A 22,317-nucleotide genomic window follows, 5' to 3' on the forward strand; every position below is an offset into this window, starting at 1 on the left:
TCATCAGAAGAAAAAGGAGGGGGCATGTGAGAGAAATTCACAAATAAGAAGAATGAGCCATGCTTTGGACGTCATCAGAAGAAAAAGAATATGTGAACAAGAATGATTAATCACCAATCATGCTTTGACTTGTTCTTTATTAAATTTCATGGGCTGCACATGCATGTATATATATATAAAGGATGAATCAGAAGGTACGTGGATGTGTGTGTGTGTGTATATATATGTATGTATATATATATAAAGGGTGAAAGAATCATGGAATTATGTCTGAGGGTGGGAGTGGAACAGATAGCACATGCAATTTATCAAGGCACAACCGTCATTCTTGGATGTATATGAATATGTTCTTATTTTTTTTTTGTTTTGGTAAGCGTATATGAATATGTTCTTAATATCAGGGAATGGTGCATATATGTCCCTATCATAGCAGAGGGTGGAACGTGGATGATTGGATGATTGAATAGACATGTAAAAGAAATAATAGTAAAATAAAGGCAAATAGGAAGACAGCAAATCAGTTACGAACAGATTAGTATCACAAACCTATTTTGTCTCTACCAGCTACCAACAGATTGCTTGCTCGCGTCGTCTGAAGGTTCCAGAAGAAAAAGCAAACTGTAGCAGCAGGTACCTATAATAATAATAATAAGCACAGGCTGTTTTGATTATCTCTGAAAGGATCAAGGGAATGAGTGAAGGCAAATTACCCTTGATTACTTGATGGTCTTCCGCAATACCAAGGACAAAACGCAAATGAAGCTAGCAGCCAAGTCGTTTGTGTGCAGAATCCCTTTATATTAAAAGGCTAGGGAGAGTGTATTGTATTTGGATTTGTGCAGATTTTTTTTAAATGACAGATTTTTTGAAAAGTCTACACACTATTTAAAAAGTTGATAGAGTACTATTATAGATTTTTTAAAACCATTAATTTTAGCAACAGACTTTTATTGATTCATGAAAATTTATATACTTTATTATGAATGACTTCTACAGATTTCCTAGGATGTACAAAATATATCAAAAAAACAAAAAACAAAAACAAAAAACAAAAAAAATAAAACAAATGCAGCCCAAACATAAAACAAAATAATAACTTGTTGTCTCTTCAATGCTCCAGTATCTTCTATAGAAATTTACTCAAATAAATGATTGTTAGTCTGTTTAGCTAATTTGTTCTCATTCCTAATCTCCCAACAAAATAAATATACAATATAGATCACTTGATGTTTATGGTTAATTATTCTCATCAATTTTGTTTTCGCCGATTAACATATATTGTAGCAATATTGGTCAATGTCTTGATCTATAATCAATCAATTGAAATTCAATTGTTCAACCTTTTTTTGAACCATAATATAAATTCAAATTAATGAGAATAATTAATTAATAAGATAAAATTTAGTATGGTTCAAGGTCTTAGGGTTAGACCACAATATTTGAGTTTTAGGGTTTCATAAATAATTTTTATTGCTATTAGGGTTCGAAATATCACAATTGAAAAAAAAAAAAAAAATCACATTCAACAACTATAATGAACATGTTGGGTATCAAAAAAAGTTGATATCATAAAAAATTAGAGAAAAGACAAAAAATTGAGAAAGAGAGATGATGAAGGACAAACTTCTTCGTGCGTAGAGAGAAGAACTTTGATAGATTTTTTTTTTTTGTTGAAGAGAAAACTTTCATAGACTTTTTGAAATTTTTGGTCTGGAGGCTGGAAAATTATTGGAGTTTGGTATGTATAGTTAACACTATAAAGTCCATGATTATCCATGATTTTCTAATTCCATAAGTATGAATGATATTTTGAATACCTCTGTACTTTTATTCATTTTTAAAAGTCCTAATTGAATACCCTTAGATTTTGGTGGAATTCATGAAGTCTTTAAAAATCCTAATTGAATACCTCAAAACTTTCATGGACTGTTAAAAGTCTATATTGAATACACCCAGACTTTTAAATTCCATAGATTTCTTTAAAAGTTTCACTAATTCCATATACAATACACCCCCCTAAGGTTTCCCACTTCATTAATTTCCTAGTTGAGACTAAGAAAATATGGCAGAAATACTAAATTTTTCTGCTATATAGGGCACTAATATATTGATTACTGAAATTTTGTGAATAAATATTTTATTCAGAAAAATCAAGGATTTATGCCATAAATATTTAACAAAAAAAATACTTTTATATTATGGGGTTTGTCACATGCCCATTTGAAGTCCTTACCATATTTACAAAATTAAATCCTGATTGCGAGAGAATCTCTACAAAACATTTTGGGAGAATCTCTACGAAATTAAATCAAGATTCTAAGGGAATCTCTACAACTTTAGAGTTCTACAAGCTACCTCCGTTAAAGCAATGCATTGCGACGAGCCAAAATGGAAAAGCCGTCAAAGTCAAAGCGACTAAAAAAAAAAAAAAGTCAAATTCAAAATCCAAAACTTCAAGTCACACCTCCTACACGTGACAACATGTTTACGGCGCACCTTGAAGTGGGGGCATTTGTAGACACCAAAAATTTAATGAAAATAAAATTCATTAAATAATTCGGTCAACACTTGAAATTATAACCGAACAAATTTAGTTGGCATGTGGGTCCCACAAAATGTGCAAGGGGCTTATGAGTAAGCAGAATTAGGTGGACTCAGGAAATGACACGTGACGGCATACAAAAATCCCGACGGCAATAAATAAATTTGTTCCGACTTAATTAGCTGATATTAAGGCAGATCAATTAAATTAAATCAATTGATTCCGAGTCAAATCAAGTATTAAATTTCGTCTGCTGATTAGATGTCAATTTATTTAAATTGATAATCAAGATGAAAAATCAGCCATCAAATTAATTGGATAATTCCTTAATGGTCGTGATTAAACTAGTTAATTAAGGTTGATTGATTTGATTATGTTATTAAGAAAAAAACAATTAATTACGTGTCATCAAGGTATTCCAAATGAAGAGGGACGCCGACACTATAAATATCCCTTCTCAAATCAAGAGAAGGACTTCAGCCAAAAAAGAGAAGGAAATACTCCCAAAATTCTTGAAGCCTCCCAAGCACGTGTGAAGAACCCTCAAGCTGCCAAATAGCCGGTTCCTCACCAACTTCAAGTCAAAACATTCGTCACGTGTCGACTCTCGTGACCATCGTCCAACTCAAGATCAAGCGTCAAGCCCTTGAGTGAAATTCATCGTCGGAGATCGAATCAGAGGATTACCAAAGATTGTAACCCGCACTTAAATTAATAAAATTATTATTTTTGTACACGTGTCTGTATCTTGTTTGTTTGTTTTCAGATTTCCGTGTTTACACCACCGTCATTGACTCAAAACCACGTTAATCTAACTGTCTAAAATAAAGTTTATACTACGAGGATCAACTTTAATACGTAAGGTTTCCTAGATGGGCCTGGATCAAGCTCATAAGCCGAGGATTTACTATTCATGTCGAGTTGACCATTATCTGGTGGAAATCGTCCAAAACTACCACCATGGATCGAAAGAGGAATCTCCCACGAACCAAACAAGACCTGTTTCAAGCCTTGTCATCATCGGAGTTGAAAAATTTGGTCGAGTCGGACCACCACTGCCTTGGCCTCTTCGATGCTGCTGTGGGTGATAAATGGCGCAAGCCACCACCATAAGGAGGACCGCGACACCAGTTTGAGTGGTTCTGGGCCGACGCTGTTGCCTGAAGTCACCAGAATCTGCCCGAAAAGTCGGGTCCGGTTGGCTGGAGAATAGAGTGAGAAAGGGTTTGCCGTCATCGGAGTTGACCATGTCGAGTTGACCATTATCCGGTGGAAATCGTCCAAAACCACCACCATGGATCGAAAGAGGAAGCTCCCACGAACCAAACAAGACCTGTTTCAAGCCTTGCCGTCATCGGAGTTGAAAAATCCGGTCTAGTCGGACCACCACTGCCTTGGCCTCTTCGATGTGCCGCCGTGGGTGATAAGTGGGGCAAGCCACCACCATAAGGAGGACCGCGACACCAGTCTGAGTCGTTCTGGGTCGGCGCTGTCAACTGAAGTCACCGAAATCTGCCCGAAAAATAAGGTCGGGTTTCTGGGTTCGGGTCGGGTCGACTGGAGAATAGAGTGAGAAAGGGTTTTTGGATTTTTTTGGAATTTGCCCAAAATAGAATTTCTGAAATTATTTTCAGAAATTCCATATTTATACAAAGTTTCCAAAATTGGAAACTTTTTCCATCGGCCATAACTTTCTAGTACGAATTCTTATCCATATATCCACGAACTTGTATCGACGCGCTCTACGACTTTCATGAAGGAAGTTTTTGGAGAAACCCAACATATAAAAAGTCAAACTTCATAACCCTCCTAAAACTTTGTGTTTTGAATAAAAGTTCGTCCGGAAATTATTCCATTGCACAAACCACACACAAACAAAGCATAATACTCAAAATTCGTACAATTGGTCCATTATTAATTTATAAAATTGAATAACGAAAATCTAGGTCTTCACACCATGAACGTCACCTAGATATGCAATGAGTTGTTGTGTGGGATCCAACTGCCAGTGAGGTGATGAAGTGACCAGTGGTGATCATCAGGATGTGAGGATGCTATCGAGGAGGCCTGGTCCCTAGATCAATTTTCGAAGTGCTGGGCGGGTTGTGCAATGGTACCCATACATGATTCTCTTTGAAGGATCAACCGGGCGGATCTAGGTAAGGCTGAAGTCTCCGAGATGAGTTGATGTTCAAGACTTGCTACCACAGGTAGGTCTACGTGCAAGTGGACCTTGACTTATCAGTGGGTCATGGCATGTTGTATGGCAATGTGAGGCATGGAAAAGCAAAGCAAGTACCTGGTAGTAGAAAGGCTGCATAAGGTAAGACTAAGAGAGTTGCATGCATGAACGGGAGGGGCATGTGACACGACATTTTGTATCGATTCCCACAGACGACACCAATGTTTCTACATGAGAATTCAGAGACTTAAGTATGAAGAGAGAGAGAGAGAGAGAGAGAGAGAGAGAGAGAGAGAGAGAGAGAGAGAGAGAGAGAGAGAGAGAGAGAGAGATGACACAACATGTATAGTGATTCACCTTGCCAAAGAGGCAAGGCTACGTCCACCTAGATGTTTCACTATGAACGAGGCTATATCTAAGTAGGGGATGACTCCTTTTTATAAAGGGCTATTTCCCGTTTACCCAGATATCCCAAGTATTATGCCCAAGTGCACACCTACTTATGTATCTTACTATTCTCTTGTGAAAAGACTAAAAGGGGTAGTTCCTATGCTATCCTGAGCTTTTAGGGTGTCTGTCTTCCTTTAAAAACTTCATAAAAAAAAAAAAAAAAAACAAAAACAAGACTAGCCTTCAACATGCCCAAGTTTTTCTCCTAACGGATACTTTAACAGGCGGAATCACTGCTGCTTGTCTTAATCTTAGTTTTTAAAACTGATTTTTTCTAGTAGACAAAAACTTTTCAAATCTCAGAATTCGTATAGGAAACAGATAGAGATGGTTCTAGATGGAATGAGGAACAGATAGTGATAGATAAATGAAACATAGATTAAAATAATATTTATATTGCTTCTTTTGACAAAAAAGGGTGGGTATCCTTTATTTATTCAACAGAAATACATGCTAAACATCTAGAGCCTCATCCTCGGGTAAACAGCAAAAGGCTGTTTAGCTACCCATGAGAATGAGAACAGGTACTTACTTGTAATGAAGGTACACTACTGCACACTGAAAAGGTAGGAAAAGCACACTGCTACTTATGGCTTTCTTACTTCTTGAGTGAAGACTCTTCTCTCAATTTTCTGATGCCTTACAAATGGAACTTAAAGCTCCTTATATAGGGAGCGGAACTCAAACTAAAGTTCAAAACATAAAAATGTACAGGACAACTCCGTGAACTTCTGCTTTTCTGAGTGCTTCTGCTGGTGGAGGTCGAATGGAGAAAAGCAAAAGTATGCAGGTGAAGTGTTTCTTACTTTCCTTTTTAGAAAGCAAAAGTAGCCTTTTTCTTTTTAAAAAGTCAAAAGGTGCTACAGTTAGCCTTTTGGTTTTTTTCTTCTTTCACCTATAGCCTTCACCCGTGATGCTACATATTCTCATCTGTTTCAGAATGGTAGCCAAAGACAAAGGAGTTGTTGTCTGTCTGGGCCATCCTAATAGTAGTAGCATTGTTTTCGACGTCTGTATCAACATACATCTTGTAGTGGTTGTCAGTTTCAAGTTTTTCCACCCAGTGCATGCATGCCATAGTCGAATCTATCTCTTTTCTGGTGAGAGATAGGAATAGGTCACTGCTGACTACGTCAGGATGATCGTAAGCAGTGATAATAGTTTTCTCTCTTACTGCCAGGAAGGTATTATGAGTATCTTCAGAGATGATCTTTTTGATGTATTCCAGGGTCATGGCCTTCATCCATGGGATGCTTGAGTTTGGTTGGCCATTGTACCCAACACAGGCTGGTTGAAGATATTTCCTTTGAATAATTCTCACATAATGATATGGGGGAATATATTCAACTTCACTGTTTGCCTTTTGGATCCATTCTGGAGGAGTGGATCTGAACTTCAGAAGAAGCATACAGTCACTTTTTCAAATGTTTTTGACTGTGTTGACAATAATAGGTGGCAAACCTTTCAGATCAACATTTGTTTTAGTCCACAGATTATGGACAAAACTATTTTCAACAAGCCAGAGCTTGTGTTCTTGGGGATGTTCACTCTGAACATTGACTAAGTATCCTCCAACATATGGTCCTGCAACAATAAAGAGAGTTGGAGGAACTAGGTCTTCTGAATTATGTCTTCCTATCAGATTATGGAATTCATGCCATTCTGATTCATTGAGTGCCATGATCGGGACCCTAGCACTTTCAGGACTTTCAAGGAAGTGAATTTTTTCTTTCCTTACAGCACTCTGTTGTGTATGAGTTTCTTCAAACTGTGGCCTACCATTTTCGTAGAGTTCTTCAGCTAATGCAAAGAGAGCTGGGAACATTAGACCACTGCTTCTTTCTTGAAAGGCAAATAAAAGATTATCCAGGATTGCCTTCTGGTGATAAGCTAGTCTCCTGCCAGTTCTGAACACAGGAGTATCAAAAGTTCTTAATTCATAGTTAAAAACATTTATAACTCCAGTTGGAGTTGGTCTGCTTTTTGGCAAAGCAGCAGCCATCAACGGTCTTGATGAGCCTTTACCGTCTGCCGTTTGAGACGGGCTAGCCAATCCTTTACCTTGGGATTGATCAGTTAAGGCCAAGCTTTTTGGACTTAGCAGAAACCTTTTGAGGATTCTTTCTTTGGGATCCTCTTCGGGTTCATGTTCTTTCCCAGTTCTTCTGCTTCTGGGATTACGACCTTCGTCGTCATCTCTTTGGCTGAACATTGCCATTTCCCTGGTCAATGCGTCTGGAAGATAATTCTTGTTTCCTGCAATTAATTCAACATTATAATCATATTGGTTAAGAAACAATTGCCAGTTGGCTAATCTTCCTCTATCAGCAGCTTTATCAAGTTTAAAATTTTTGAAATTCTTTACTCTAGCACAATCGGTGAGGACAGTAAAGGGTTTTCCAAGAAAAGCTGGAGAATTTAAAATTGTTTTCTTGACAGCCAAAATTTCTTTTTCCCCTGTGGGATAATTCAGTTCTGCAGGGCTGAACTTGCCACTACAAAATTTGCAGATCTTTTCAATGTTAGTTCCAGGCGCTTTCGCTAGAACTACACCAGACCAGTAATTATCACTCGCATCTGTTTGGAGGATAATTTCATCATTCTCTTCTGGTTGTTGAAGAGGAGGAAGGTTTTTGCAGAGATTTTTTATCTACTTCACAATTTTTTCATCATCTTCATTGAAGTTCCATTTTCTTTTGGAACTTGTCTTGGGAGATAACATTGCTGTTAACCCTGAGATTTTAGGAATGAAATCTCTCCCATACTTTATGACACCAAGGAATCTCTCTAGACTCTTAGCATAAGGAATTCTATCTGGAAACTTCCAGATCTTCTCAAGGATATGAGGCTGGAGTTTTATTACTCCATTTTTGATGTTTATTCCTAGGAAATCCACTTCATCAAGGATAAAGAAGATTCTCTTTTCACCTAGGATGATTCCATGCTGAACTATCAGCTTTACTACCTCATAGAGGTGTTTCATGTGTTCTTCTCTGTTTTTGGAGAAGACCAAGATGTCATCTATGTAGACGACGCAGAACTCCTCAACATGTTTGAAAATGTTGTCCATCTTTCTTTGGAAGATTGAGGGAGCTTGCTTGAGACCAAAAGGCATTACCAGCCACTCGTAATGACCTTGTGGTGTTCCAAATGCAGTGAGAGGTACACTCTCGGGATGCATCTTGACCTGCCAGAAACCCGACTTTGCATCGAATTTCTAAAAGACTTTAGCTCATCTGAGCTGGTTGATCAATACTCTTACTTGAGCAATTTGATAACCGTCTTTGACAGTCTTCTTGTTGACATCTCTGTAGTCAATCACCATTCTAGCTTTTCCTCTTAGGTTTTCTACATGATTTCTCACATAGAATGCTGGAGCATGATGAGGGCTAGTGGAAGGTTGAATCAATCTCTTGTTCAAGAGATCTTCAATGTCTTTTCTGAATTCTTTTTGATCTTCCTCTTTGTACTGAGGAATAGCTTTGACATGACAGATGACATTCATATCATGTAATCTTAATTCACAGACCACTGGGTCTTTTTCCCAAAACTTCTGAGGATCTACGTCGATATTTTGTTCGAGTAGTTTCTTGATTTTTTCAAGAGTGGGAACTTTTTGAGACTCAACCTTGTTCTGAAAGTGCTTGAGGTTATGCTCATGGATGAAACTAGCTTCTTCATCTTCACTAGTTTCTTCTTCTTCTTCTTCAGAAGTGTCTTCAACAAGTAATTCTTCTTGTTGCTTGATTTGGAGTATGGGCTCAAATTTGGGTTTGTAGGGGGTAAGATCACCACTATTCTGTTGCGATCTCTGATATTGAGTAGTAAAACCAGGACCTACTACACTTTTTGCTTGTGTTAGTCGGTCTGCCCAAAACACCCGTTCTCCTTTTCTGAAGCCTATCGCTTCTTGATCTTGTATAAATCGTTGTTGGAGGATGAAATCATTTCCCAACAAGAAATCGGAGCCTTGGCCTTCAGATTGCCATACATCATGGATGATAAATGTTCCTCCACCAATGGTGATGTGAACATTTTTTGCTACTTTATTCATGGTGAGATGGCTTCCATCAAAAGTAACACCAGTAGCAGATCTTTTCTTATCTTCTTTCCAGAGTTCGTCTGGAATTGCAAATCTCTTTGCAACAGTAAATCCTGATCCATTATCTACAAAAGCATGTAGATGATATTTTTTGTGATCAGGGATTTTAGCCCAATCTCTATGTAGTTGCTGTATCTACTAGTAGAGACGACTTTAGATTGTTGAAGCTCATTTTCTTGAGCTTGTTCCTTTGGAATGAACAGTTTACATTCTTCTGGAACAATTTCTGGTGGTTCAACCAGTTCAAAATTTTCTTTTTCATCGATTTTTTCTTCATCAATGATTTCTTCCTTTATTCTTGAGGAAGCTGGTTCCATAATTTCTTGGAACAAAGTTTCTACTTCTTTGTCCTTTTGCTCAGAGAAATATTCTTCATATTTCTATTCAACCAATTGGCTGACAAGGCCATTCTTGGTTTTTCTTCTTGCTTCAGCTATGAAGCATTCTTTGTGATAAGTCTTTTTTGACTATTCACAAAACATAGGGAGACCCTTCTTTTCGTGACATAGGCAGTAGTCACAAACGAATGTACCAGGGTTCACCTGATAAGAAGACATTAGAGATTCTGTCTTACTTTCTTCCCAATTTTTGATTCTGAGAATATTCATTTGTCTGGATTTGAAGTACTCTACTTCAGAATCTGACTCAGATTCATCTGATGAATTTTCTTCTTCAGACCAAGCAGAGTAAACTGACCTGTCGTCTTCTTCATCATCAGAATAGGCTATTTCGTAGCCTTTCATGTTTGCTGTTTCTACTATTTGCTCATATTCTTCAAAGAGAGCTTTAGTAGATCTTTTACCCTTTTCAGGGCATTCATTGGCATAGTGCCCTTCGGCTTTACATAACCAACATCTGCAAGCTTTCTTGCTTGGTTGTTTATGCAGATGAGTATTCTTCTTTTTCTTGAAGAATTTCTTTTTAGGATCTTCATCCTGATGTTTTTTGTAATTGGAACTTCTCTTGGATTTCCAATTCTTCTTCTGATTACTCTTTTTGTATTTTTTAGAGTAATATTTTTCTTTCTTCTTTCTGTGGAATTTGGCTTCATGACATCCCCAGTTTGTGGGTATATCTAGAATTCCATAACAGAAATTTTCAACTCCTTTGAGTTGTTTCTTAGACATCTTAGCTCTAAGATTGGCTTTGCATTGATCTTTCAGTAATTGCCTGATTTTGTCGGCAATTCTACCTACTGAAAATCTTTCAATTGGTTTCTCAGCTATGCTTTCTCTCACAGCTGTTCGCCATGGTTCAGGGAGCTTTCTGTGCAACAGATTAACTAGATCAGTATTCTCTAGTTCACCAATTGTACAGTAGTATTCCTGAAACTCATTTAGGTATTCTTCGAAATATCTCATGTCGCAGATTTTGAGAGCATAGATATTCGACTTTGCCGTTTCTTTGGCTTTTTCACTTAGATTTGAAAGATCTCCACAGAACTGATCGTACAGGGGTACTGTAAAATCATACGGAGACTTTGAATTTTTGATTTCTTCAAGCCAGTCTCTTCCTCTGGCAGTTTCTTTGAAAGACAGATAGTACTTTTTTGCTACTCCGGTAAGAGTAGTTTCATAGTACACCTGCAAATCTGGTGCTTCAAATTTGCCAAGGGTAAGTGCAGAAGCCATCATTAGGCTATCTACCCATTGGTCAATGGTTTTTCTTTTGTCTAGACTCTTGTCTAGATTTAACCAGATGCCATAGTTCGTGATCGGAACTCTGGGCAGATTGTCCTCTGGGACAAATCTTTGGGAATTTCTTTCCCCTTTTTTACCCGTGGGGGCTTTCTGAAATGGGAGTTTTGTTTCCCTTGTTTCTTTTTTTATGAAAGTTCTGGAGCTTTCTCCATCTTCCATTTCAATATCTTGATAAGGAAAGACTTTTCTCGTCTTTCTGAATTTGAATGCTTTCATCTCTTCGATTAGTTTTTCTAATCGTTCAGGATTTTCGCAATTCTCAGCTTCTTTATAAAGATCATAGAGCCTCTCAGCTCTGAGCATGTGAACTGGTCTATTTAGATCAGCTTCCAGATCTTCTTCTGATATTGGTTCTTCAATAGTGGGTTTTGTACCACTGATACTAGCTTCTCTAGTGCTGTAGGTTCTTCTTAGAAGACTGCTGTTTATCCTGAGGTTCTCAGGACAGATATCACTTTTCCTGTGATTGTCGAAGTTGAGGCTGATTTCTCCAGTTCTTCTACTCTCGTAGATCTTTGCTTTTGCTCTTTCCGGCTACTTTTTTGGACCGGATAATTTCCATTCAAGAGGAAAAGTCACTTCATTCCAAGTAACTTTACGAATCTGTTGTGAATGGTTCTTCTGATTGGTGAGGAACCCAGTAGTAAGACCTGGGATGTTTGGTATCCTTGTCTTAGGGGCTACTGTGGTACTCATCAATTTATAGTATATCCTGTATACTATTGCGAGTTCTTGCATATCTTCTTTCATGGATATGCCATCTATCTTGACCCTCAGTCGGAGACAGTGAGCTGCATCTTTCAAGCTTGTGGTGAAGTTGGGGAAGCAGTTGAAATACACCACTTGGTCGCATAAAGATGCTTCGAGTGTTCCCAACAGACTAGCTTGGAAGTCTGTTAACCTGTTGTCTTGTAGAACACATAAGACTGAACAGTTTATTCCTTCTCGAGCAAGCAGATTTATGCCTACTTGGACTGCTTCAATATGCATAAATTGATATTTTTTTGCTTGAGTTCTGGCTACTTCTGCTGGAGTGATTAGTAGAAGATCAATCTCTCCACCTGCTATAGCGAGGGTTGTAATTTCCAGTAGTTTAAAGTAATGGCTATCCATTAAATCAAACTTTCCCCTCTTGTAGATTTGTTTAAAATCTAATTTTGGAATTGAGGAGTTTTTTACCTCTTGTTCGATTTCTTTGAATTCTAACTCTTCAGCATTTAGGAGCTGTACTCCTTTCTTCTTTCCAAAGATGCTTAACATCTTCATTTCTCTTTTTTTTCCGGGTTTTCATACCGGATACTAGTCTGACTAGTAGATGGTTCCAGAAAAATCATGTTAGGAACAAGATTTGAATCTGGTTTCTCTAATGGTTTGAATCCATTAGCCTTCTTTTTTACTGTAGGCACTTTCTTGTCCTTCAGTATAGAATCCAGTGTTTTTTGCTGTTCCTTGATTTTTCTACTAACACTCGTTAGTTTTTCTTCTTCCGTTTTTGGAAGTTCCTTGATATAATCCAGTTTGTTTTCCAATCTTTCTAATTGGTGGATTATAGCAGGTAATTTTTCTAGATGAGTTTGACATCTAGCTAATTCTAGTAACATCTTCTGATATTTCTCATCAGAAGCTTTCAGTAGAGAATTTATTTTCTCTAATAACAATTCTGACATTGTCCCCATTTAGGAGGGGTTCTCCTTTGAGCTATTTTACAAGCTTTGATACCAGTGATGTGCAGATCTAACCAATGCTCAAATAATCAAGAGATTTTTGTTCCTCTTCAAGAACATATAAGAGATTATCAATCTCTTGTTCTATTTTATAGATTCTAGTCTGAAGTCTATAAATGATATCCCAATAGTTGGGTGCTTCCCTATCAAGACTATCTCTATAGGCTCTCATCTTTCTTAATTTTTCTCTTTCTTTTTGCAATTCTTTGCTAGTATTTTTACAGATAGCTATTAATTCAAGTTTGTCGACGATCGAAATTATGAATAGTAAAATGTACTGTTTACCTTTGAGATAGAGGATGAACATTTTATCATGCTTATATTTAAACAAATAAAAAAATGGGCCCACCACGTTTCATCAAAATTTAATTAAAACATACTATGCAAAAAGTTAACAGGAGGGTACTGATGGAAGAGAAAGATGACAAGTTGGGTGAGAAGGAAGGAAAGGGACAGAAGTCTGGGTGGAGAGGAACAAAAGTATTTTGTTGGGGTTCTTAGAAAGTATTTTGCTTAGATCAGGGTGTATGAGCATTAACCCTTTTATAAATCTCATTTTATTTTACATTTTCGATGTGGGAAACAATGTACATATTGCTTATCTTGAAGCCTTTTGGAGAGCATGAAAGGGTGGCCACCTGGTGAGATATAGTTCGACCTCCACAATGACGAAGTAGCTCGAGTGTCGGTCTAGCAAATGTATGCCTTAGGCGAGGTTAACCATATCATGGGGACCACCTACGAGGTCGTTACTTATGCTTGGCGGTATGTGATATATGTGGTATTAATAATTTTTAATAAAATTCTGTTGTTATACTTTGAGTTATTATTTTTTAATTTTTTTTTTTCAATTTCTAAATCTCACCTCTATAATCTATTAATATATATATATATATATATATTTTAATTTTATCGAGATCACACGTTTTTCAAAAACTTTCTAAGCTCAAAGACTAATCCGTATAATGTCAGAACGTTTTCTCCTCGCTGACCACCAAGAATAAATTCAAATTTAAATTCAAATTAACGTCAACCTGATTCCATTTTGTTGTGCCCTAATAAACTAAAATTTCGAATCCGCCGCTGACCTCGCGGGCACGAAGATCAAAATCGGGCCGGAGTCGTTCAATCAAAGACAGTTCATTGGTATATAAATATGTCTCTGATTGCCCTGGGATTCACGCATACTTCAGTCTACTGGAGCTTATTTGATCTCAAAAGGTGACATCTTTTCACTTATTCAATTAGTTCTGTTCCTGGGTTTTTGCTTAAATTTTGTTTCTGATTAGTAAGTAGAAATTCTGTGTTTTTTTTTTCCTACGTAAAGAACCCAGATTTCAGTCCTCTATAAGCTCAAACAAACCCCATCTCAATAAATTTCCCATGTTTTTGATGACGGGTTATAGAAAATTTCATCTGAGCATCTGGGGTTTTGTCAATCTTGAGTTTGGGTTGCTTCTGTAGTCGATTTACTTATGTAGACAATTACTTCATAGATTCTGGTGTATCTGGGCTTTTTTTTTTCTTTACTTATATACACAAGATGCTTTTCGAGTCTTTTCACAATACATCCAACATTTGTCTTTAACTCTGTTTTGTTGTTCATAAATGAAGCCCATGCTTAGGCCCGCTTACAGTGTCCACACAACATCACATAAGCAATTGAAGTAAAAAACACATTCAGACAAAAGAAACATTATAGTGTAAGATGAGATAAACAATCTCCATCAATATGATATATCCTTTATTGAGTTCCTTTTATCGAGGCTTAGAAACAGTTCACATGTTGTGCAATGTTAAAGGTTAAAGGGACTTCATTTATTTGATGTTCATTTAGTTTTAAGTTTCACTTTGGTACTGGTGAAAATTTAGTATCACAAGAAGGTAGGCAACTTCAAAAGCTCTAGGTTTTGTTTTAACTAATGTAACACAATTGATTTTGGATTGAATTGGCCCTAAGATCTGACTTGAATTTGAGCCTTTCTAGCTCTTGCAGATCACTGTATCCTCTGTAATGAGTCCGAACATACTATACAGAACTATTATTATATTTTTTCGTGCAATTTGGGAATAGTATTGCATTAAATCTATGTTATGGACTTTTTTATAATTATTATATTAGAGGGCCACAATAAAGAAGTTTGTTTTGAAAAATTTTGGTTAAAGATCACTTTCCTCTGTTATACAGTATGAAATTTTGTTTTTCCTATATGATTCTGATTATTGTTAGAAGATAAAAGAAATTGATCCGAGTAGTTGATACTGTTTTGCTCTTCCTGATGCTCCTTTCTATCTTAGATAACTATATCACAAGATCAGGAGTTAGAATTGCTTTTTGCGAAGCTTTCTCTATGAACTGAAGCTTTCAGGCAGTGGTTAGTTGCAGTTCAAATTATTTTGTGGAGTTAGAGATCATAATCATTTTGCACTGGGATCTATGTAACTACATGTTAGTCTCATTGTAATGTTCGTATCCAACGTGCTGATAGATGTTTAATTGTTTGTTCTGTTGTTCATCTTAAAGAATGAAAAGATTTGTGTATACATTTCTCTTAAGGTATAACTTTAATAGACATTCTTAAAAAAAAAAAAGCTTTATAATTTTCTTAAAAAAGCGTCGGCTGACAACACATGCATACATTTATAGTTTATTCCAGGCAGTAAAACATTAACCAACATAAACAGCTAGGATGTTTATCGTATATAATCCAAGATGCTTTTTGAGTCTTCTCAAAATACATCCAACATTTGTCCTTTAACTCTGTTTTGCTGTTCACATATTTATTTGTCTGCATTTATGTACATTTGAGGACAATGGACATTTCGTGGGCATTGTCATGGATCGGCCTCTTTTACTATTTCGGGGTCAGAGGGTTGCGCCAAGACCATGCCAAGGCATTGTCGTGGTTTCTCAAGTCTGTGGAGAAGTGACAGCCAAGGGCTATGGAGTTTCCTGGGGAGATTTATGCTAGATGAGCTGGGGTTGAGAGGAATTACACCAAGGCTCTGGAGTGGCTTACATCAGCATCTAAACAAGAACTTTATTCGACGTATAATGGGATAGGCTGTTTGTATGTTAAAGCATATGGAGTGGAGGAGAAGAACTACACTAAGGTATGTACCTGGGTTCTATGCTTATATGTGTTTTAAAGCTATATGCTCTGTGAAACATGGCATTGGAATTGTTGTTACAGTTATCATGTCAGTGTATGATCCCTGTGATTAAAATCCAAACCCTGCTAATTTTTCGGAGCATATTTCTATTTCTTCAATTATTGTTTCTCATACACGTACATATCTATACATGCAGCACTGACAAAGCGAAAGAAACAATCATTACTAATACAAAAGACATATCAATGGTTTTGCTGCCACCCTTGAAGAGGAAGAGGCAGCTGAAATTGCAAGTGTGATTGATTCAGCTGAGATTCTTTCACGTTATTCTACTTTAAGTGATCCTAATGGAAATTAAATTATTCTTATATTGCTGCCACTGCCAATGCAGAGCATCCAAATGTTGTCTCAGTTTCTTAAACCAAGAAAGAAATTGCATACAGCCCATTCATGGAGCCCATTCATAGAATTTCGTGCTACTGGAAAAGAACGGAGTGATTCGCCCCAGTTCTTTATGGAACAAGGCCAGATGTGGCGAGGATGCGATCACGGCCAATTTTGACACCGGTAATTTTACTTAATTTTTATTCAGTTTCTGTTTGTTTTGCTGATTCGGCAATTTTACTGATGTGGCTGGACCCCAATTAGAATATAAATATGAATTGGATGTAAAAAGCTTTGCCAAATGAGATGAGTTCACCTTTTAAACTGAAAGATAGCATCTTTAATTTTAGTTTTGTTGGAAAATATCTTGGAAATCTGCACAGAGGATGGAAATTCAAATTCTTAGTTTCTTTTCCCTGTAGTTGGACCCATGAGATTTGAAGGTCACGATTCACTGAGTCGCTTTACGTTCATCGCAGAAGCCTTTTCTGTTTCTTCAATTGCTTACTTGCATTGCGCCAGTGGTGGCGGGCACTTTAAATTTTGATGGATTGATGATATTGATGATGGGATGTGATTTGTGCCAGGTGTGTGGCCCGAATCAGTGTGTTAGTGACAAAGGGATTTGACCCATTCCATCAATGTGGAAAGGAATCTGTCAGAATGATACCACTGGGTTTTCCTGCAACAGGTTAGTCACCTTTGGCTTTTATCTATTTCTGCATTCCATCAATTATAGTATTTGCTCACTGGAGTTTACTATCATTCTGTTTGGTTGGTTATATAATTCCTCTCTAATGGTGAACATGTAGTTTATTCCTCAAGTAGCAATAGGCCAACTGCAGACTGCCGATGCATTTCTGAGCTTGAAAATGGTTGAATATGGCTATTTTTTTTGTAAAAAAACAAGAAAATTATAAGGCTTTTGAGTCCATCATTCTTGATTCTTTTGTTATAGCAAAATACGAGAACTTGCCACCACTTCAGTTACTGCAGAATCAATTCAGCTGCCCCCTGCTGAAGTTTCAAAATGATTGAATGGATTTGAAAGAATGAAAGAAATCAACAGATATAAGATGTAGTGAATTCATAATAGATTGATACAGAATATGGATTTGATACTTAAGTATCAAATCATTTAGAAGCAGATGTAAAAAGCAAAAATTCTCACAATATTGATCTGAATTTTATCATTCTGTTGTTTGTTTGAAATCTTTCCACCTTCATTTATTTCTTCCCAAGGTTGTCCTGAAAGTGATGAGGCAGTGAACTTGGAATACAAGATCAGGTTTGTCATTGGATTGTTCAATGAGATGCAGATTAATGAAGCAAGGCTGGTTTTTAATGTGTATGTCACTAAGCAAGTTAAGTAGTGACAGCAACTTGACTTGCAATCATGTTCATTCTTGATCATGGTCTCATAAAAAAGCCTCAAGGCCTATTTCTTTTAGTCTCTTTTCAGCTTTTTGGTTAAAATGGCATTTTCCCCCCCAAAGTTCTTAGCAACTTGATTTGTGATGAGTAGATGAGCTTTCATTTTAACATGTGTAAATTTACTGATCATTTTATTGAACTCATGGTTTTGCAGTGGCTAATTATATGATGAGTGGAGAAACTCATACTACAGACTACATGGTGCCTGATGTCAATGGAAATGGTCCAGTTGATAACTATGGCTATGAGAATATCATGGAGGATCCTGCGCAGAACTGTCTAACGGTTCATTTCTGAGATCAGCGAATTTTGTTGAGAAACCTATTGGAGAGCCCCTGAAGCAGACCTATGCTTCTATAGTATGTACTGAACCTGTTCACCAAGATTATGTCTTCCAAATACCATATTTTTATATTTGACCCAATTTTCCTGCTTGATTCTTTTTTGAAGTTGCATTTTGCTAAAGGACAACCTGCATCATCTGTAGCTCCTTGGCATTCAGTTCACAAGAGTGCACCACTGGCTTCAGATTGGAATGACTTTTCAGCCCATTGCATCGTCCAATGCAGTTGAAAGGCCTGTAGCAGAGACAGCAGATGAAATTTCTGCCCTAGAAGAATGAAGGTGAACCTCTTGGCTTCCTTAAATCGTTGCCGTTGGGCTGTGGGGATTCTGCCTTTATGAGTTATTTGAAATACTGCTCTATTCTTTTGTAATGGTGTTACATATATTTGATATATCTGGTTGTTGCAATACTGATTTTAACAATTTTCTTTAAATAAGGCCTTTGACAGCAATATTCTATTTAATAATATGTTATTTGTAATATATATAAATTTTATAACATCTGCTAACGTTTTACTCTATAATGTATAATTTGCGTAAAAAAAAAAATATCCATAGCATCGCGGGTCAAATACCTAGTACCAATTTATAAATAGGTCATCTACGTTTCAAATGAGTCGGAAAACAACTAACAAAGGGAAATACAACGAATGCTATAGGAATACACAACAGCAAACAGCAACCAACAGAATATATTTTAGAAGAGTTCTTTACGGTTTGTTTTTCAGGTTCAATGGTGGAGTTGGAAAATTGTTTATTTATTTATTTTTGATGACAGAAAAACAGACCAATGCAGAGGGAGTGGTAGAGTCATAAGCTGCCCAGGCTAACCAATCGGCTACAAAATTGACTTCACGATAAATATGGAAAATTGCTTGTGGTAGCTTAATCAAATCTCTTTTCGTATCTCACATCTATGACCAAGGCAACGGATTGCTGATGTTCTAACGAATTATGCTGCCGAATAAGATGCATATTTTTTGGTGGCCTACTGTTCAGTCTCTCTCAGACTTTTTCTTTGTTTTTGGTCTGAACAATACTTTGATTGAAAGCTCAAAACAAGCATAGAAACACAAGAAATGAACTGAAAACAAGGAAAACAAAGAAGCCAGAAACATAAAGACACAGAAGCAAGCTGCAACAAAACCAGTCTTAAGGTCAGGACTGGGGTGAAATCATAGACGGACCTATGTAAACATGGGAGGCCATCATTGACCAGAACATCAATGCAGTTAATCTGAACACGGTTTCTTACAATTTTAATTACCTTGTGGTCCAGGTATCTATTTCAAAGGCAGCATGTTTATATTGAATGCAGAAACCCTCTCTTTAGTATGACTCAAACATTCAGTCCAAAAACAATGACTTCAAAAAAAAAAAAAACTTGCTTTCAGAACTCAAATATGAGTTTGTATATACAAGTCATATGCTAAAGAACTGAATTGAGAGAGAGAAGAGACAAGAAAGAAGAAAGAAACCTCCATAAGCATCAGAACATTTTTCTAGTCAATCTCCATGAGTATCAGAAAAGAAGGTTTACTTCAGAGTTCAGAGTCACATCACTCATAACTAAATGTATATATATTAAATGCCAAGATTACTATCGCACCAGCTGATGATTCCAGTAGAAGACCCGCATATTGATTCTACCAAGCTGCATGGTCCACAAGTCGGTCATACTTCATAGTTGAGACTGCATGCAAATAGATATCCTGTATTAGTTCAAGTTCCCACATAGAATACTCAAAAATCCATAAGAAAGTTTTTCCATGTGAAAACTTGGCAACACGACTCGAGGTCATGCTGCGCTTCCTCAAGTAGTTGTTAATTAGTTAAGCTGGTAATGACCTAACCTAGTAACCTAGATACCAAATCACAAAAAAGATCAACTTCAACTACCTCTTCCCTAAAATCCCACGACTCAAATTAAGATGGCATATTCCTTTCAGATCAAGACAGCAAAGTAAATGTGCAACTCAAGCAAGAATTCTGTTACAATGTACGTGCAACACATTAGGGGCAAAAACTGTGTGAATTGTGAGAGTTACAAAAACCATCATTCCTATAAGCTAAATATTGCATATCTAAAATTAGTTTTTGCGCTTTGTTTTTTCCTGAAACACACCACTACTTGATACTTGATGCAAGAAGACTTTTTACTAGTAAATACTGAGGAATACAGTTACTTCAGAGTTCAGACAATTCAAAACGGATAGATATTAAATGCTTTTCTAGTTCATCATGAAAGCTTTGCAAGACAATTAAAGTCTGTGTTATGGTTCCTTTGGTTAGTTGGCTACTTACTGAAATGTTTTAACCTGATACTGAAATAGAAACAGAACCACCAAACCAGACAGCTCCATCTCATTTAAATAGTACTATACCACTTTTAAGTCAAGAGAGCTACATCTTACTACAAACTATGGGAATAAATTGTATGAATTGTAGATTCCAGTAGCTTGATAAAAAAGTTTAAACTAATACCTTTGAGCATAGAACGTAACTGTGTGAAATCCTGCTATCCTAGAACTACTCATAGATAACCTAATGGCCTTGAGCTTCGAACCTAATTATGTGAAATCTTGCTATTCTAAAACTACTCATAGCTAAGCTAATGCATTTGAGCTTAGAACCTATTTTATGAGATCTTTGCTATTCTAAAACTAGTGATCAGGAAGCTAATCGTGTGACAAGGATTTTGTAACCATGACTAAAAAACTCATATCACTACCATCTAGTTGAAATCCTAAAAATGGAATAACAATGATCAGTCACTCCCAATCATATTTCTGATGCAGTGTGCTTATCATATGAACAAATATGAAGACAGTAAGCCATCCATCTCAAATCTCATCATGAGCAAAGTACAGTATTCTATTAAGTGACTGGCCTCAGATTGTTTGCATTATTCATATATATCTTTTGTTTTTATTATGTTGTCGCTACTGCAATCATCGAAATTGAAAAGTAAAAGAAAAGGCATCTATAGTCACAAACATAACAAACTAACCTGATTCACAACTTTTTTCTTTCTCATTATCTTCTGGCTTGATGCAGTAAACATAGAAAACGATATTGGTCACCATGTTGAACAACAAAACCAGCATGAATAAAACTGATGCTGGTAAAATTCGAAACAGAAATTCCCAATTCACCATCTTCCACCAACCACCATGACTCAGATCATCATTCAAACTCAACTGGACTTCCAGAATCCAACTACTAAAGAGTCCTAAAATAATGGCAAAACTACCATAGACCAATAATATAGACAAAGCCAACATTTTCTTTCCCTTCATTAATAAGCTGCTTCTTCTCAAAGACTCCAGCAGTCCGCCCGATTCTACTACAATAATAGATGGTGCAAGGTTCCACTCTAAGTGGAGATTAAGACAACCGAGCACTAAAACAACATAAAAGATATCTATGTCACTTTTCTCAGTTCCTCTAAGCCCCTTAAACAAAATTTGGCCAAAGTGAACCAGATTAAACAAACTAACAATGTTGGGAACAAAGATTAGGATCACACCTAGCAGAGGGAAAAAGGAGACACACAAAGATTTAAACATGGCGTATATTGTCTCGCATTTGATGAAACGGCTACGGCTATAAAAGCACTGAAATACGACGTATGTGATTGACCAGAGACCCAAGAGATGATAGAGAAATCCCCACAAGGAAAAGATGTGGGTGAAGAATGAGAAAGCAAGAGCAAGAAGAGTCTCCGACTGGTATTGATCAGGAAAGGGATGCTCGGCTTTGAGGAGGCTTTGGCGGGTCGGGTGGGATATGGAGGAAAAACATTTTGGGAAGAGGAAGATAAGGGAGAGAAATAGCAGCAGTAGATAATCTGCTTTGAGTATCCGGACGCACTCGCTCAGCACCGACAACACTGTCAGACGGCGCAATTCTACGGCGGCCGTATTCGAACGTAAGGGTTCTGCACTCGCCATGGTTTGTGATTTGTGAAGGTGACGGAGGAGGGTTTTTCTAAAAACTACATATGTATCTTATCCAAAAAAAAAAAAATTAAAATACACACCACAAACTACTTAATACACATCCATATTACCTATTTTATATTTCAAATCAGATTTTACAGGTAGATTAAATGATCAAAATAGACATCTATATATTAAAAGAAAAATAATAATAATAATCATATCTTCCTTATATTATTCTATAATTATAAACACAATACATTTCTATACATGCATTCTCATTTAAAACAAGAATAAAGTTAGAAACCATCTAATTTAAATTTTCCTTAAATAAATTGTAATTAAATGGGGGTGAGAAACCATAACATTTAGAATTTCAAAATCAATGGCATTAAATGT

The 22,317-nt window shown here is 36.6% G+C and overlaps 1 protein-coding gene and 1 long non-coding RNA gene across 3 annotated transcripts; one reads left to right on the forward strand and one right to left on the reverse strand.

The window, feature by feature from the left end:
• Window positions 1–13,634: 13,634 nt before the first annotated feature.
• On the forward strand, window positions 13,635–18,256 carry LOC112195293. 2 transcript variants are annotated; one of them, XR_005808942.1, is made up of 7 exons: window positions 13,635–13,921; window positions 14,999–15,814; window positions 16,011–16,107; window positions 16,206–16,381; window positions 16,786–16,889; window positions 17,787–17,991; window positions 18,083–18,256. It is a non-coding gene; the product is annotated as an uncharacterized LOC112195293 (long non-coding RNA). The 2 variants fall into 2 exon arrangements; XR_002934445.2 differs by having other exon boundaries at window positions 13,640–15,814.
• A 1,090-nt stretch (window positions 18,257–19,346) lies between these two features.
• Window positions 19,347–21,974, reverse strand: LOC112192993. Its single transcript, XM_024332975.2, has 2 exons — window positions 20,988–21,974; window positions 19,347–19,670 (listed from the first exon to the last, which is right to left on the reverse strand). Exons 1-2 carry the CDS (start codon window positions 21,928–21,930, stop codon window positions 19,624–19,626), a joined length of 990 nt encoding a protein of 329 aa, XP_024188743.1. The 5' UTR covers window positions 21,931–21,974; the 3' UTR covers window positions 19,347–19,623.
• Window positions 21,975–22,317: the final 343 nt, after the last annotated feature.

Source organism: Rosa chinensis, chromosome 3, assembly GCF_002994745.2.
Source record: "Rosa chinensis cultivar Old Blush chromosome 3, RchiOBHm-V2, whole genome shotgun sequence".
Classification (NCBI taxonomy): Eukaryota; Viridiplantae; Streptophyta; class Magnoliopsida; order Rosales; family Rosaceae; genus Rosa; species Rosa chinensis.

What these genes read in the sequence shown, in the direction of transcription:
- LOC112192993 (XM_024332975.2), bottom strand. Translation starts at nt 21,930, where the DNA reads ATGGCGAGTGCAGAACCCTTACGTTCGAATACGGCCGCCGTAGAATTG. An exon ending in AGAAAAAAGTTGTGAATCAG is followed by an intron (nt 19,671 to 20,987) that starts GTTAGTTTGTTA and finishes ATTTGCATGCAG; the next exon opens with TCTCAACTATGAAGTATGAC.